The 19,320-nt window shown below is 35.2% G+C and overlaps 1 protein-coding gene across 1 annotated transcript in view; it reads right to left on the reverse strand.

The window, feature by feature from the left end:
- Window positions 1-1,141: 1,141 nt before the first annotated feature.
- Window positions 1,142-19,320, reverse strand: part of LOC138715726 (uncharacterized) — a 498,538-nt gene continuing 480,359 nt past the window's right edge. Inside the window, exons 5-6 of the mRNA XM_069848784.1 lie at window positions 14,106-14,349; window positions 1,142-2,598 (exon numbers count right to left, since the gene is read on the reverse strand). Coding sequence (XP_069704885.1) covers window positions 2,516-2,598; window positions 14,106-14,349 — 327 coding nt within the window. The 3' untranslated portion in view covers window positions 1,142-2,515. The remainder of the gene's footprint in view (window positions 2,599-14,105; window positions 14,350-19,320) is intronic.

Here is a 19,320-nt window from a genome sequence, read left to right on the forward strand (position 1 = left end):
AATTATAATCCATGTAGGAAGGAATAAAAAATTAACTAGGGGAAACTGTTGTACCTTTAAACACTTTTCAAATTTGATTTTTTTTTAATTTTGGGAAATGAAATTTTTTAAATAAAAAAAAGCTTGAAATAATTATTGAAGATTCCTTTACAACTTCCTGTATGTATTTTTCTGTTCTACAAATCTAATAAGGATGGAAAAAATAAAATGGAGGGATATGTAATGTGTTCAAACGTACAACAGGTTCATTTACCTTGGAACATATCATCTTGTAAGTTGGAACACATGGAATATAGGTGGAAATATAGATGTAAGAACTGACAATCATATTTAAAATGTATTTGCAATCACAAACCAGAGCAGGCTCCTCTGGTTTAGATTTTATTACCTGGAGGAGCAAGAACTGCTTCAACAGCTTTCTTCAAGGCATACGGATCAATTGGGAGGCCTCTTAGCTCCAGACTTACTTTGTGACATGATCTTAAAATAAAAAAGAAACAAAAACCTATAGTATCGTGTACAGTGGAACATGTTCCATGGTACAAGATGTTTTGTGTTCAAAGATACAAGAGGGTGCACGTTTAAGCAAATATGGCTCCCAAAACTAGAGATTCGAATAAATCATGAAAATTAAAATATGTTAATACTCACAAGATGATAGGGAACACACCGTACTTAATTGAAAGTAACAAATACAATCTGGTTTTGTGATAGAAAACATATATCAATGAAAGAAATGTTTACTTTTGGTAATAAAAAAATTATTTTGTCCACAGATCTCACACTTTGCAGTAAATCAAACCGCAACTATGACCAGAGCTACTTAGCGGCTTTCTCTATATTCTACTTCAGTTTGAGTCCTCTAGGTAGTAGCAAAATTAAAAAACAAAAAATGTTCAAAGGTACACTATGCTGAAGGTACAACAGTCTCCTCTACTAGAAAAAAAAAACAAATATACTCTTCATAAATTAACCAATAACAATCTATTCGAAAAACCACAAAGGATAAAAGAAATTCATTCTAGATACAACATGCAACAATGTCTCATTGACAGACAAAGGTGAAGAAGAAGCAGGAGGAAGAAAGTTTCAGTATCGTTAGGGAATATGACAAAGAGAAGAATCAATTAATAATTCCCAGCTTTTATTACTGTTATTTATTATTTCTGACAAAGTATATGGGAGTATTTATTACATTGTATATGTAACACTTAAAGACAATTTCTCTCACAAATGAAACATACATACAAATAAACACACACTCCAGTATGGATTTTGTTTCCTTTCGATGTTTTCATTGTTGTTTTAGGACTACCTTGGATACAGATCACATTCGCCAACTGAAATGTTCCCACTTCATTGGCAATTATGGTACATCGAACAGTTTACTTCACGTAAATTTTTTTCCAGAAATTTTAATGGACGACATTTTGGTAAGTATAATACAAGATCTGCTGCAACAATTTTTCATCTTTGTTTTAACTCTTTTCGGAACAAAATAAAACTAGTAACTAATAAATATACTTTCTCAATCTTTCGAAACTTCCTTTGTATGTATAGGTATTTATTCTATCTATATATAATACATGACAAATTTACGGAGATATACCATATTATTTACAAGTAGGACTAATACAATTGCTTCGCCGTTATCTTTTTATAACGGTTGGATGTTGAGCGTCGACATTACGTGGATACATGAAACATACCGAACGTCAGGTTTTCATTCAGAAATAAACAGTGAAATTCGCTTATAACATGATTCGTACAAAGTTAAATTTACTATTCGTAATGGTAATTGATGGGTGATGATTTTTAGTGGTCGTATCACTTGATTAGAAACAATAGGTCCGGTATTGGTTGATTGTACCTACGGTGATATATCTAATATTCTAGGGGAAGAAATTTGTAAATATAAATCTATGTCGAAACAAGCATATTACATAGTCATTAAATTGTGAACAAATAAAAATAATTAAACATGATTAAATACAACGCAAATAGTTATGTTACAATAGTAAACAAATACTCGGTGCATAGCCACAATTGTTTTTGAGTCTTTGTCGATTTAATTAAAGTTATTTCAAAAATGTTTCGATAGTATATTGACCGTCAACCCTTGGAATCGTACTCGCTGTCCTTTTCAATCAGGGCTTTAAAAAAGTACATTGTCGAACTTACTTGTTGGAAATGTTATCACTACTGGAAGCCCCTGGCTAAACTTTGTGGTTTTGGTATATTTACGGCTTTAAAAGATTCATTATGAGTTATATGTCTTAAATATGGTACAAAATTGAATTAATTTGAAATATCTTACTCAGATCCACATTGGCATGTCCACAGTTCCGTCTCGGCACACGCAGAATTCTCTTTCCGATGCACTTCCCTCATTTACATAACATTCCTCGTATGAAATTTAAACCCAGAGCACAAATCTCTCATATCACTTTCAAATAACGCATTGTGTGTTTTAAGTTTTATCACTAATTTACAAGTCTTAGGATAACGAACCACGCTATCTGGTGGCGAAGACGAAGATCAATGTGAGACTCAAGAAGATGAGTAGCTGAGCTGATGATTCCAATCTGCTTCCCAAATCTGCGAAAAGAAAACATGAATTAAGTTACAGTTCAGTTATAATGAAAACTGTATTCCTCAAAAAACAACAATAAAAAAGGGGTAGCAACATATACATTACAGTATGTTTTTATAAAGAAGGAATTTTCCCACCAAGAGATTTAAACCTGTTAGTTTAGCAGGCCAATGACATTTGGAGGTTGCAGATAGGAGAAGGAGCACATTACTGCCTCATTCATGCACAGTGTTCTGGCCAAGGGCAGATCTTTCACTGCAAATCCAGCATTCTTCAGTCTTTCCTATTTTCTGCCTTCCTCTTTGTCTCCTCATATGATCAATGTATCTTAATATCGTATATCATCTAATATCTCCTTCTGCCATGAACTCTTCTCCCGTTCACCATTTTTTCCAGTGTATCCTTCAGTAGGCACTTTCTTCTCAACCAGTGATCCAACCAATTCCTTTTCCCCTTTCTGATCATTTTCAGCATCATTATTTCTTCATCCACTCTTTGGAACACAGCTTCATTTCTTATTCTGTCCATTTCACACGCTCCATCCTTTTCCACATCCACATTTCAAATGCTTCTAGTCACTTCTCTTCACTTCCTTGTAACGTTTATGTTTCTGATCCATACAATGCTACAATCTACACAAAGTACTCCACTAGTCTCTTCTTTAGATCTTCTTTTCCAGAAGTCTCAGAAGATGCTCCTTTTTCTATTATAAGCTTCCTTTGCCATTGCTATTCTCCTTTTGACTTCTTGGCAGCAGCTCATGTTACTGCTTATAGTATACTCCAGGTATTTGAAGCTGTTCACTTGCTCTACTGAATCATTTAGAATTCTCAAGTTTATCTTTACTTTTCTTCCTATGACCATGGTTTTCGTCTTGTTGGCATTTATCTTCATTCCATACTGCTAACAGCTGTCATTTAGCTTCTATAGCATATCCTTTAGTATCATCTCCTCTTCTGCTATCAAAGCCATATCATCAGCAAATCTTACACACTTTATTCTTCCTCCTACTATCACTCCTTCCACGTTCTGAAAACAGTTAAAGGACACAAGCAATCCCTAAATGTCATTAGCCTCCTGATTCGACCGGTTTAAAACTCTTGGCGGGAGGATTCCTCCTGTATAAAGAATATATTAAACATTCTCGTTCGAAATTCTTAAGCATAATATGAACATAAAAACAGAAGTCATAGAGCGCTAACAGAGGGAAAACAGGATATATTAACAATTTCCAACATAAAGCGAAGAGGGCATATTATATAATATCATTAAGAGTTAGTTAGGAAATCAGAGATTGGAGAAGGATGAAAGAAGATGCTCTCTTGGCTAAACATTTGAAATGGAAATGAGTAGGATGTGTTATGAGCAGACATCGGACTCTAGGGCAAATGCCTATTTTGTTTCTTTAGGAGAAAAGTAAAAATAATTATTAATATTTGTGTTTCATGGAAATTGAAAGGTATTCAAAGAGTTTTATAGTGCCCTAAAATGCCCTAAAACGGTTATTAGAGCCTAATTTGTTAATATTCGCCTAAAAATGCCTAACTCACTGTAAAGTTTCGCATTTTACTCTTACTTTTTATAATTTATACATGCATTCACTGCGAAATTTAAGGCATTTAAAAAGTGGAAAGTTTGCTTCACACCGGCCATGAAACCATTGATAAAGGAAACAAAATGTTCTGAATCTCACGACACTCGCAATAGATTTCACCGAATTTAACATGTTTGGAGGCATAAATGCCGACAAAGAACCAACCTTAGTTTTGAAGCAGGCAACAATCACAACATGTGCTGCTACCGATTCAGAGATATACTATACTATAAAAATGACTGTTTTCGGTCTGAAACCGATTAGCTGTACTGCCCTTCAGAGGGTCATAAAATCACAATTTTTGGAGAAAGAGTGTTTTTGAAATATTTATGAAAAGTCGTAAAACTGCGAATTAGTAGGGTAAACCGTTACAAAATATTTAAAAGAATGGCCCTCCTAGTGTTAACACTACCAGGAAATGCAACAATAAGTGGAACTTTGTATTTTTGTCCAATTGAATCTCAATAACAACGGTTCATTTGAATGCTCGTTAACAGTTGCTCTTTCCTTCACCTTATTTTTGTTGAGAAGTTTTGAGCGGTAGCACGTTTTCCTGTGAAGTTTAACGCGATAATGCGGAAAAATATAAGTGCAAAATCTACATTGATCCGGCAATGGCTAACAGAATATTCAGAATTCACTTATGATGGAAAAATAATATTCTGCAAGATTTGTAGCAAACAGGTATGTAACAATAGTTGAAATATATAAACTCTATTAATTTTAATGAGTAGGCCTATAATATTTATACATTGACTGAGCTATCCTGAGGTATAATTCTTTTTAAGACCACTACACTTTAACCTTTTAAATTCCGATAATTAAAGTATTTGCAGGTCATTAAAATTTTGATTGTTCGAACCCACTAACTTTGTGATAGAAATACGGCAATACAACAATTAGGATTTTATTTTAATTCAGTTTACTTTACATTTTTAGATTTCGCAAGAAACGAAGTGCCACCTAAAGCAGCATGTATAAGGAGCGGCTCATAAGGCTAAAGCTCAGCAGAAAAATCAACTGCAACAAACTTTACTAACACAGCCTACTTCAACCAATCTCAGCAGCAATTTCTATGCTGATTTAACCAGAGCGTTTGTTGCTGCTAACATTCTCTGGAATGCAATTGAAAATCCGGTTTTAAGACAGTTTTTACAAAAATACTGCAAACAAAATATCCCATCTGAGTCGACCCTAAGAAAAAATTACTTAGACAGAATATACAATGAAACTTTAGCTTCCATTCGGGAGGATATAGGTGATTCTTACATATGGGTCTCTGTGGATGAAACCTCAGATCCTATGAATAGGTATATAGCAAATATGGTAGTAGGAAAACTTAGTCCTGATGGACCTTCGATTCCAAACCTCGTATGTGTTAAGGAACTTTCGAAAGTGAATAGCCAAGCCATTGCTTATTTTGTAAACAAAGGCCTACAGTCTTTATACTCAGGTAATATAGACGATTCTAAAGTTCTGTTGTTTTGTACTGATACTGCCTCATACATGGTTGCTGGAGCTCCACTTCTTAAAACATTTTATCCTAACCTCATGCATATAACCTGTCTAGCACATGACCTTCACAGGGTTTCTGAAACAATCCGGAATGAATTTCCTCTTGTCAATTCGTTTATTTCTAACACAAAAAATGTTTTTGTAAAGCCCCATCCAGGATTTCAATATTCAGAGAGAACTTTCCAGATATCCCACTCCCACCTCACCCGGTTGTTACACGATGGGGAACCTGGATTCAGTCAGTGGTGTATTATTCTAAGTATTTTAAAGAAGTGGTCACAGTTATTGATAAATTACCTGAAACTGATAGTGCAGCGTGTGTGAAAGCAGTGAAAGATTGTCTGAATGACTCACGAGTGAAAAACGATATTGCCTACATAACATCAAACGTTTCTTTCATACCTGCAAGCATTGAACAATTAGAACGTGAAAAACAATCTCTTTGTAGCCAAATAGCCATAGTAAAGGGAGCTCAAGTGAACATACATTCTGCTTTGGGCGAAACTGGGAAAAAAGTTAAAAATAAGTGGGACAACGTATTAAATAAGAATGTAGGATTTTCATTGTTGGAAAAAGTATCAAGAGTGATATCGGGGGAAAGTGTAAATGTTCCAGTAAGTATTGATGTTTCTATTGTACCTAATTTAAAATTTGCGCCTCTCACATCAGTTTCGGTTGAAAGAAGTTTTTCTGCTTTCAAAATGATTCTCAGTGACAAAAGGCAAAGGTTAACTGTGGAGAATTTAGAAAAAATTCTAGTGGTGTACTGTGCAGATAATTATAATAAAGTCTGAGCATGGAACTGAATTTCAATAACTTAAAATGAGTAATCTTGATATCAATAATCATTATTTCATTAGTTTCAATATATTAAATTTGTGCAGCTCTGTTTATAAATATAATATAGTATTCTTTTTTAATGTTTAAACATACTTTTTTGTGCGTATTTTAGTGTATAACTAAAAATTTCAGTGAAAGAAATAAGTATGATACCTTGATGTGCCTAAAATGCCTATTTTCATTAAAATAGAGCCTAATTTTACAAATTGTGAACTTATTTTAGGCGCCTAAAACTGCAATTTTTAGTGCCTAAAATCCGATGTCTAGTTATGAGTGGTGCAGGAACCATGTGGATCCTAGAACAGACACACGAAAATTATGAAAAAATGAAACACGATGTGATCACATGAATAAATACCTTGATAGTCACTCATAATCATCACCAACCTCATCATAAAGGGTTATAGTCCTAAAGTAACTATAAATGTAGGCTACAAACGTTTTCTTGTCATCTCTTCACGGGGAATCAAAATCTCTCCAATTCGATAACATATCTTCAATTTTAATTCAAAATAGATTTGTTTTCTATATGTTAGAAATATGTTGAGTAATTTGCTGTGGAACTGAACCACTTGGTAATATAGTTCGTAATTTGTTGCAATTTACTGTAGGCCTATCAAAAGATTTTCTAAAATCAACAACTACTATTTGTTTGACAATCAATGGTTAAGAACTATGAAAGTTCTTGAAGAATCAAAGCTGCTAACGAAAGAAAAAAACATTATGACTGTCCCAGAAGTATTGTATATTGTATATTGTATATATATATATATATATATATATATATATATATATATATATGTAAACTACCTTAATTTAATACATTAGGTCCTTTTTCCATGACAGTTCTTCTTGTTAATAATAATAATAATAATAATAATAATAATAATAATAATAATAATAATAATAATAATAATAATAATAATAATAATCTATTCAGCAATTTTACAAAAAAAAATTGTATCATTTATAATTACATCACTCCCAAAAACGACAATGCTTGTGCTTAGAAGTGTTCTTGGGAGGGTAAAATTTAAAAACATACACATTATACATACTAAGATAATATAAAAATATAAACAGCGTACATTAGAAAATGAACTCTCCTAAGTTCGACTGACCAGAATTGAAAGTTCAGTTCAATAAGGTTATTGGGTGTGGCAGGTGAACTGAATAGAAATTCTTATTGGTTAGCCATCAACGAATACAGTACCGTACTGTACTTGCATTTCCTGCACGCCCCGAGACTTGTGTATGCGCTTCTAGTACCTCAGTGGGTTTCGACAGTTCCTCTCACAAACGGCACAGTTCTCAAATAGAGAAAGAAGAGTTCATTAATTTAAAACCAGTGATTAAATATGGATGTCCTAATCAATAAAATATTCTGTTTGCCTTTAACAAAAGTATCACTACAAGACACAGAACCAATTCCCATTCAAATGGCAAACCCATTTCTTAGTGCCCGTATAGGGGGTGTCTAATTCTCCTAAGTAAGCAGTCGAACTATAGGATGTCGAACTTGTTTTCTGTTGAATTTAAGAGCTATCACTGTAATTAAAATACAAAAATGCAGGCAATATTCTTAAGAGTCCATTTTTCTGTAAGAGGAAACTTTGCAGAAATAATTTGTACACTTCCTTTCGAAATCATAATCATACATTAGTGTTAGTTGAGAATAATTACACTAGGGAACAAATGAGAACTTTTTTTCTGCAGTATAAATATAAATATGTAACTTTTACTAATTTCGGTGTGGTGAATTCAAAAATGCATTTTGTTTTTCCGTACCACGTCAGCTTTTTTGGCAATGTAGCAAAACGTTATTTTGCCACAAAAATAAAATTATAAGTTACAGCGTGTTCGTATAAATCATATAATTATTTTGTGTATCTGATTCGTTAACACGTTCATCTATTTTTTTTCTACGATATATAACAATAAAATAAACAGTTAAGAATTCACAGAAACATTAAGCCTATATACTGTACAAGCAAAACATTTTACTAAACTAAATTATAAGAGCAGAGAGCTCACCTTCAGAATGTAGCCTATGTTAGACGTCCTCGGTTTCGCTTTTTCTCTTTCCATGGAATCTTAGTGTGTGTGAAGTCCTCGAGTATTCTCTTCAACACTCCAACAGTAATTGGCAATCATATTTACATCTCAACGTCCCTGGTAGCGTTGCTCTACCTCTTTTAGGTCCTGTGGAACCTTTCACCTTGCTCTTCGTTGAAGGCTCCTAAATTCGCAGGAAAGTAATCTATATGGTCCATTAGAAAGTGGTGCTTTAGGTTCATGTTACAACCGAGCACTTTGAACTTGTCCAACATTTTTCAACAATTTCTTTGTACCGTAGATCCTTCACGTTGCCAAGAAATTTCTTTACAGTATCTTTGAATGCGTTCCATACACTTTCTTCTGTTTCTTTCATTGTAAGTACTGGTGAAATTGTGGTCATCATCAGCTTTCGAATTTGTGGGCCATCAAATATTCACTCCCTGATTTCAGCGTGTGACAATGAAGAAGATTTCGTACATAAGTACTGGAACGAAGGAAGGTTTTTGTCTAGTGCCTTGACAAACTGCTTCATAACTCCTAGTTTTATATGTAAGTTAACAGGGGGAGTATTTATTTTCTTACGAGCAACGAGTCTTACATTGTTAATATTTTTGTCTGCTGGCGTTTGTTGCTTTCTTTCAGGCCAGTATACATGTTCCAATGTTTGTTCCTGGCCCTGCTATCCACTCGCACAGGAAGCACGGAAATTTTGTGTATCCTCCCTGTTGTCTCAATAGTAAACCAATAACCTTCAGGTCACTGCATATTTGCCACTCTTGTTCATGATATTTAATTTTTTCGAGAACCAACCTTAATGTTTCATATGATTCCACTAGGACTGTAGAATGTGGAAATGGTATGGACGCTAATTTATTGCCGTTAAGAAGAAATACTGCCTTAAGGCTACTTTTCGAAGAATCAATAAAAGCCTCCAACTTTTGGGCTCATATACCTCCTCTCCCAACTGGTTTAGTAGATTTGTCACAACTGTACAATATACCATCTATCTTCCTGTGCACAGTATTTCCGGAAAAGTTTTTCACGATTCCTGTACCATGAAAATGTAACTCCAGGTGCCAACATGTTCTTCTCATGCAGTCTAGAGCCTAGTAATTCAATTTTCTTTTTGGTGAGTCCTAATTCCCTTACGAAATCATTCAGCTCGGGTTGGGTAAATTTTTTTGGTGAATTGTCAAATTCGTCTGGATCAGAAAACATCTCAGTATCTGCATTCGGGGAAATGCTTTCAGATTCACTGTCACCCAAGTTTGCAGGTGGTGTAGGTACAGGCCTCAAAGCTGACTGAAGATTTTGATACTTAATTGATTTCTTGTTTACCATATTGTAACCAGTAACATTACACATACAAAAATAATAGTCATCATAGCGATTCCTCTGTTCACCCCATACTATTGGTATGACAAATGACATTGCTTTCCGTTTTCCTGCATATCAGTAACGCAATCCTTCTACACAATTGTTACAGGCACTTTGAGGTGCAAATAATTTATCCATGTCACCAACTTTTAATTTGAAGTAAGCCAAATACAGCTTCTTTACAAACAAATCTATTTTACGAACTTTTCCATCGAACATACAACACCCACAAATATAGCAAAACTTCTAAGGATTTTGTATACACTGTCTCCTACGCAATCCTGATGTACTCGCCATATTCACTTTTTAAAATAACGCTTTAGCACTACGATTCTAGGGACTCCACTGTAACAAAATTTACACGTGTTGACAGAAGTAAGCCAGCTGCTCAACTGACAAGATTTAAGAACTGTATATTAGGGTTTTTTGTAAAGAACAACTTCCCGGCAAAGTGAGAAAGGGTATGGGGTGATAGGGCATGGGGTGATAGGGCATGGGATGATGAAACATCATTCTGAGATAAATATTAGAACAAAAATATTTAGTTGTGGATATTTAATGCCATCAGATAGGGGGCACCTCGGCTTAATGGATAGTGAATACTGCGCGGCAATAAATATCGAAACATTGAAATTGCAACAAAACTAGACGTGATACATAAAAAATGAAATCATTTTCGGACTCAGGGCATCGGTTTCCATACGAATTACCAACTTTCTTTTTTACCGCAGAACAGTTGTTCCCTAGTGTTATTAATAAAATAATGGCGGGGATTAGAGCTAACCTAGACTAGATTCGGTATTACACTTAGGTTCAATTAATGGGGGGGAAATAGCATACCTTCTGGTGGAGTAAACATGATACGAGTATTTGATTTTGTTTTTATAGTAATAATGTTAGTAATATATATTTGTAATTACTTTTAACGTCTAAAACTTTGAAATTTTTATAGAGTCTATATGAGATTTGTTGGATGATCTAAATACTTATTTCAAATAATTTTAATTATTCTCTTATTAATTTTATTCAGGGAAAACAGAACAGTTTTAATTATTTTATGAACGAAAGGTCCAATATTTAATATTTTCTTAAAATCGTCTAGTTCGTTTCCTGACTGGGGATGAGCTGCAGCTCTTGCATTGATGTCCGCCTATGATGACATACTACATAACTACACTAACTTCCAACCTGTGCTCATTCTCACCTGCACCGACCAATCATGCCGAAGCACACTATGTAACCTAGCAACCTCACATGAGTCTTCTTCTTACAGCATTGATCCATGATCGGAGAACTTGTGGTGATGATGATGATGATGATGATGATGATGATGATGGTGATGATGATGATGATGATGATAATGAAATGGAGAATTATCGAAGAAATAATGGGAAAACGGGAGAACCAGGAGGAAAAACAGCAGCTAATATCAGCAAACAATAAATACCCTAAGAATTTTCAATTAAAAATTCCGGGTCTCACCGGAAATCAAATTTGGAACATCTTCACAATCTTGTGGAGTTATAAAACACATAGCTAGCCGCAGGACATCCGATTACTTCAGGGTGAATTCCTTTAACTCTTTTAAATCTGAACCTAGAATTATCTCTTGCTGCATTTAGACATTATCCATTTATGATACTCCATATTTATATTATGTTAATTATAATACCGGTATAATTAATGTCAGAATAAATAATTGAACGAAAACTGTCCAATATATTATATTGTTTTTATTAAAGACTTGCTCTTTTTATTTTGAACTGAACAAAATTAAAAATCTTTATGAAAGCGACCACTAACCTCAAAAGGCGATGTGTGGTAATGACTGGGGTAGGTTGAAAAATAGCCCGATGTATGAAATGGCCTACCGGTCGTCCGCGGTGGTCTTGCGGTTATAAAATTGTGAAACCACGAAAACCAAACAAGTATTCCAGCGAAAATATATTGCAAAAATAATCCATGACTCATGTGAAATAAAATACGAAATAGTCATTAGAACTCTGGTAGAGGGAAAATGTTGTACGCGACAGTCTATTAAGATGCAATGTATCTAATTTTACAAGTTATGCTAATTATATTTAATATACCATAAAACTGCATCACAGTCAAACCGGGTATGAAGCTGAGGTCCACGGACTTAATATCAATCACAGTAAAATGTAAGAAGAAGGAGATAAAGGACGAGAGAAAAGAAAAAAGAATGAGATGATAGGAGAGAAAGAAGAGGAGGAAAAGAAGACAGAAATAGGAAGAGAGGGGAGGGCAAAAGGAAATAAGTAAGAACGAAGAAGTGAAGACGTGGATATAAGGAGTAGAAGAAAATGGAGAAGGGAAAAATGTGAAATGGAGGAGGAAAGTAATAGGAGACAGAGAAATAGAAGGAGAAGGGTTACAAAGTGGAAGAAAGAAAAAATGAAAGAGAACGAAGAATAAAAAGGCCAGAGAGAGAAAGTGAGGAAGATTTAAGGGGTTAAATACAGCTTACAGGTGTAAAATTTTGGAAATATTTAATTTTTTTTCCTCTATTACTGTATCTTGTACAATAATGAATATTAGTATGTGAAAAATACTGTCCTTATGCTATATGAAGAAAATATATATTTTTACGATTTAAAAAAAATATTTAAATTTTTTTGTCAAAATTCAAAATGGTGGCAGTTCACTGTGCAGTGATGAAGCGTTTCCCTCATAACTTAAAAAACTCTCCAACATTCTGTGATGAAATTTTTGTGTGTATTTATGCATGTTATATCTACAATATGATGCAAAATTACTTCTCTACCTTTGGTAGGTTGTCTGATAAAAAATAAATTCGCTTTTAAAAATGGTCAAAATCAGTATTTTCTTCTAACACAAAATAAAAAGTATATTATTTATTAAGGAATGTAGTTGAAAGAGCATGATATTGTAAACATGAGTTTCAGCAATAACATAAATGAGAGAGAACATGAAAAATGTAAAAAGTTTTTGAGTTATGAGGGAAAAGCTTCATCACTACACAGTGAACTGCCACCATTTTGAATTTTGAAAAAAAAAATAAAGTATATAAATAATTTTTTAAATCATAAAAATATATATATTTTTCATATAGCAGAAAGACAGTATTTTACTAATACCAATTTTCAATGTTGTACAAGTTACAGTAATCGAAGAAAAAAAAATTTAATACTTCCAAAAATTTTACTGCTGTAAGCTGTACCTAACCCCTTAAAGAGGATGAACACAAATACAGCTACGAAAGAGAAGAATAAAAATTTAAAAATGGACGAAGAAAGGAAGAGCGAGAAAGAGAAGAAGAAATCCAAAGGGAACGGAGCAAAAGAGGGCGAAAAGAGAAGAACACATATTAAAGGAGAAGGAAGATAAAAGTAGTTTCTAAAAAAGGTGAATAAATACAAAGAGGACGAAGAAGGGAAGAGCAACAGAGAGAAGAAATTCAAAGAGGAAAGAGCAAAAGAGGACGAGAAGAGAAGAATAATAATTAAAGAAAGGAAGACACAAAAATAGCTTCAAAAGAGAGGAAGAAATGCAGAGGACGGAGGAAAGGAGAGGGAGAAGAGAAAAACACAAATTATGGAGAGAGTGAAAAAAAACAGAGTAAAAAGAATGAAAGAAATCCAAGATGGCAAAGCAAATGAAAGCGAGAAGAAAGGATAAATTAAAAGTTGAAGACAGAAATAGCAATGGAAGAAAAGAGGACGAAGAAACAAAAGAGAATAAGAAATACTCCTAAGAGGGGAAAGTAAAGACAGAAAAAGACGACTGAAAATTAAGATGAAGATAAGAATAGCGACAAAAGGGAATAAAAAAAGATAAAAGGAGAAATAAATAAGAGCTACAAAATAGAAGAAAGAGGAAATTATGATGAAACAGAGGATGATAAAAAAGAAGAGCGAGAAGGAGAAGAGGAAAATTAGGATAGAAAAGGAAGAGGGGAGAGAAATATAAGTAGACATACAAAGAGATTAAAAATGATAGAAATAGGACGAATGGAAAACGAGTAGAATGGGGAGAGAGAGGAAAGTAAAGGAAAGATGATATGAAATGAAAGTGTAAAGGGAGATGTGCAGAAAGGGGAAATGAAGAAGAAGACGTGGGAAGACAAGCGAATGTAGGAGTATATACCACCGAGGCTGTGTGGAGCTGTGGGGCCCATGACGGGCGCCAGCTGGGGCGTGTCCTCGGTCAGCTCAAGCTCCTGGCTGCGCCGGTACAGAGTGAAAACTGTGGCCAGGCACCTGAGTCGCAGCTTGCCCTCCCTGAAGACGCCGCTCGTGGCCTCCAGCTCGAGGTTCGTCTGCGAGATCTCCAAGCCGTCCACCTCGTGCACGACCGAGGGCGACACCAGCGAGTGCTGCGACGTCGTCACCTGCAACAACGTCATCTCTCAGAGCTCGCTTTCTTAACTAACAATGTGCAACGACCTCAATTGAGGCGTTCTCTGGAACGAGAACTTAGCTATAACAATTTGAATTTGAGATACAGAGCATCATCAAGCATTTTAGATCCGGTATAAAAGCATTGCACGAATGAAATTCAAATTTTTATAGAGGACGTTGTGTTTGTTGGAGGGAAATAATATTTTCTGTCAGGACGGAGATGTGTTATTAAGTATTCAATATACAGGGTGATTCAGGCCACCCGCATCATTTATTTCGGAAATTAGTGCATTAAAATTTTCGAGACAAAAATATTTATAACTAAACCACATGTGAACTTTCATTTAAGCTTCATTTCATCAGCCCTAGCAGGAAGTAGGGTCAGTGGAGTATCACTTTAAAATTTCAAATGGGAGTCAGGGTCAAATAGGGTACCGTTTGATAGAGCTCTTCAAAACAAACAACTTTCATAGAAAACGTTTTTATTAATTTCTACTCTTTCAATGAGAAAACGTACGGAAAGGCAATGGGTGATTCGGACCACCTCTAAGTCATTTCTTTCGGAAACTAGTGCATTAAAATTTCCGAGACAAAATTATTTGTAACTAAGGCATATGTGAACTTTCACTTGAGTTTGATTTCATCAATGAGCCCTAATAGGAAGTAGGGTCAGTGACGTATCATTTTCAAATTTCAAATGGGAGTCGGGGTCAAATAAGGTATCATTTTATAGAGCTCTTCAAAACAAACAACATTCATAGGAAACGTTTTCATAAATTTCTACTCTTTCAATGAGAAAACGTACAAAAAGACAATGCCATCAATATTGAGAAATGTTACAAGACGAAAATGTAAATAAGACAATTAATGTTGATATGTTACTGAAAAACTGGATGAAATCAAGCTCAAGTGAAAGTTCACATGTGCATTAGTTATAAATATTTTTGTCTCGAAAATTTTAATGCACTAGTTTCCGAAAGAAATTACTTACAGGTGGTTCGAATCACCAATTGCCTTTTTGTACGTTTTCTCATTTAAAGAGTAGGAATTAATAAAAAACGTTTCCTATGAAAGTTATTTGTTTGACGAGCTCTATCAAATGGTCCCTATTTGACCCCGACTCCCATTTAAAATTTTAAAGTGATACGCCACTGACCCTACTTCCTGTTAGGGCTGAGTGAGGAAATCAAGCTCAATTGAAAGTTCACACGTGGTTTAGTCATAAATATTTTTGTCTCGAAAATTTTAATGAAATAGTTTTCGAATTAAATTACTGTTACGGGTGGTCTGAATCACCCTGTAGAGTGTATACTGGAAACGAAAAAACGACCTAACGTATGTTAACTTGTTATGTCAGGGAACGCCTCAATTTCACTCTTTATTTCAAGGCGTTAAAGTCATTCCTGTTCCTGTTTCATAGATATTGCTATCGTTTCCTGAGTTTGTCCCAATCTCGTTCTCATTTGGAGTGCAATAGCAGCACTTTCTACTCTAAAATAATGTGCCATTTATTTCTCGAGTTTCCACCACAAAGTAGATACACCGAATATGTCATGTTATACACAATGCATTTGAGAACAAATAATACTGTTCAGCTGTATTCCTGATGTTGGTCAGGCGATTGATCAAGTTTGAGATACTAAGTTGTCATTTCCCTGAAATAAAAAGTCCCTCTTGCATTAGTTTTATAGCCTGCTCAAATAATAGACAGAAGAGAAATTCTTTCCAGTGAAATTCCAGGATAATGTTACAACTCTCCACCTCATAAAATCGGGAAATCCACATGGTAGTGTTCTTGGACCAATACTGTGTACCTATCCTACATGATATCCCTACTAATTTAGACACGACCTTAGCCATATTCGCAGACGACACAGCTATTTTACCAGTTCATCATAATCCAAATATTGTGTCACAGCATGCATAAGAACAGCTGGCCCAACTAGAAAGTTGGCTTAAAAAATGGAGATTTAAAATCAATAAAATCAATGCAAATCTATCTTTCAAGTAGCCTATAGCTCCCTATGAAGCTGACTAGAATTATTTCAAGGAAAGAATTGTTCCGGGGTCGGTATCGAACCCGGAAACTTTGGCTAAACGTACCAATGCTTTCCCGACTGAGCTACCCCGGAACTCTACCCGGCACCGATTCAATTTTTCCTTTTATCTCCACATACCTCAAAATGAACTCACAAACCGTTTAGTATCCAACAGTGAATGCACACAGACTCTGTGTGACTTAAATTGTGGTTTTCTGTTAACCAACAGTGACGTGTATTATGCAAATCTAGCTAGGTACCTGAAAGCTCTATTTAATCCAAGTGATATTTTGTACATATACTGGGTGTACATTTCAAAGTGTCATGACGTCACTGTTGTTGGGTCACCGATTTGAAGCGAGTTTCAGCTGATATGTTAGAGAAGTTGCCTATTATTTAAGGCGTTCTTCAATCTGAACTTGAGAACATGTACGGTATAACTTGAACGTCGTAGCAACAGATGGCGGTCTGTACGGTTTGTGTGCTACCATAATCTCTTTCGAACTGTGTTTTGCGCCGGCAAGTCGTACGCAGGGTATTTGTTATCATCGGTTGCGTACGGTAACATTCCACAACACAAATCAAATACTCCGTGTCCATGTTGACCGTCGAAGTTAATGTCAACAAATACGTAAGTAATCGTCTTAACCCTCTCCCCATATCCCGACAGTACGTATTTCCAAACAGTTCACATTCCTGCCACTACCGGCGTTATCGTACGCATCGGTACGTACTCTTCAGAATGAACGCCGTACTTTCTAGGCAACTTCTCTGCCTCCTAGGTAATACACCTTTGCGGAAATGTAGGAATATTGAATTCTCTAGGCTCATCGGCTAGCCACATGACGGCATACAGCGAGCCATGAAACACTTTGAACTGAACACCCAGTATACTATTCCTATTGTTCACCGACTCACATAGGTACGCGCATAAACAGATGTAAACACACAGTACCGGAGCGTGCACCGTGAAATGTTGATTCGCAACTTGCTCTCCATACCGAGCCAAGCTAATATTATGATCAATGTATACCTAACTTGTATTCAAAGTAAAGACCAATTTCAAATCGAGTATATGGCAGAAATACGAGTTATAAAATCAGACTACATAAATAAAACCCACATATTGCAATCAATAGTTCAGATAATGCTAAGATAACCCTACCGGAGAATTACAAGTCGAAATTATTTTATTGTAGAATTAATATACTGACTAATTAAAGTTTAATTCACGATGATGTACGTTAATAAACTCGGAAATTGGCGAATATGTATCAACCATCGTACATTTGCAATCCATATGAAAAGTTAAAAATTTGGGTTAGTTGATACCACGCTTCTTTGCTTACGCGTCATCGTTTAGCTAGTCAACAACATTGATGGTTTCTGTCCCAGATTGTTACTGCTGACGCAAAATGGTTCCATTATATGAATATCAAGAACAGTAAGAAACGGCTGGGCCCTATAAAAAGCAAATCTCCGTTCAAAAGCAGGTGTCCATCACTTAAGCTAATGTTGTGCACAAAGAAGCTTTCACCTAAGTACTATCAATTGTTTTCAAGGAATGTAATCATTACGGTGAGATTTATTCCTACAACTCAGTCGCTGTGAGGCCGTAATTCAAGAAAAACGACCGGGAAGACGGCCTCAAGTTATTCTGCAGTATAATGTCCGTTGGTTTATTGCTAACATTGAAAAACGATTATCCAGGAGTTCGGTTGGCAAAATTATTCCATATCCACCCTATTTTCCTGATCTTGTTCCAAAATATTTTCATCTTTCCGCTCTCTACTGCATTGTGAACGGAAGAAAAGCTCGGGACAAAAGAAATCAGACGTTAAACAACAATGAGATATATGGATCGTATGCGGAGACTAAGAAGAAGGCAGAAGATTGGAGAATGCTGGGTTTGAAGTGAAAGATCTGATCTTGGGTAGAGAACTATTAAAAAAGGTAAAGGTATCCCCGTAACATACCATGAAGGCACTTGGGGGGGCATGGAGGTAGAGCCCCATGCTTTCCGTTACCTCGGCACTAGAATGAGGTGGTGTGGTCGGCACCACTCTCTGACCGCCTTTTACCCCCGGGAAAGACCCGGTACTCAATTTTATAGGAGGCTGAGTGAACCTCGGGGCCGTTCTGAAAGTTTGGCAACGAGAAAAAATCCTGTCACCACCTGGAATCGAACCCCGGACCTTCCAGTCCGTAACCAGCTGCTCTACCAACTGAGCTACCCGGCCGCCTGCGTAGAGAACTATTAATGAAAGAAAATGTTACTATCATCCGGTGAATCTCCAAAAATTCCTTGACGTTTTATTTAACTCCAAACTAATGAATTTTCCAGGCTTGGAGTTGAATAACTGCCCAAACTTTGGAGTCAGCTTTCATAAATAATGCAGGAAAATGTATAATTTATTAGATTATGTAGTTTGTTTATGTAAAATAAGTAATTTGGGTTAAAAAAACTCCAAATTTATACATCAGTCTAATATGTAAAGCTTCACACTAATGCTATTATATGAATTTTGAAGTCAGTTTTTCCATTTTAGCTTTGTTGACCTACCATTTTAAAATATTAGGTGTGGTAAAACCAAATGTAGCTGAGTGATCTTAGAGACCTAGATAATTGACAATTAATGTAAAATATTGTTGTTTTACTAAATCGACCATTTAGTCGATAAAATTAAAGTGAAGAGAATTTACACTGAGGCATACACATAAAATTATAACTCACCGAATATATTTCCTTCGGGAAATCTGTCCAAAGGACATTACAAAATGACATTATATTAATGCAGTTTCTCTGTACTCAATTGTAATAAGTAAATTATATTATTTCCACATGAGATTTTTCTCTGCATCCTATGTTTCTTCCGCAATGAACTCTAAAGCAAAAAATATACGTAGTTATTTTTGGCGCAG

Source organism: Periplaneta americana, chromosome 15 (genome assembly GCF_040183065.1).
Source record: "Periplaneta americana isolate PAMFEO1 chromosome 15, P.americana_PAMFEO1_priV1, whole genome shotgun sequence".
NCBI classification, from domain to species: Eukaryota; Metazoa; Arthropoda; class Insecta; order Blattodea; family Blattidae; genus Periplaneta; species Periplaneta americana.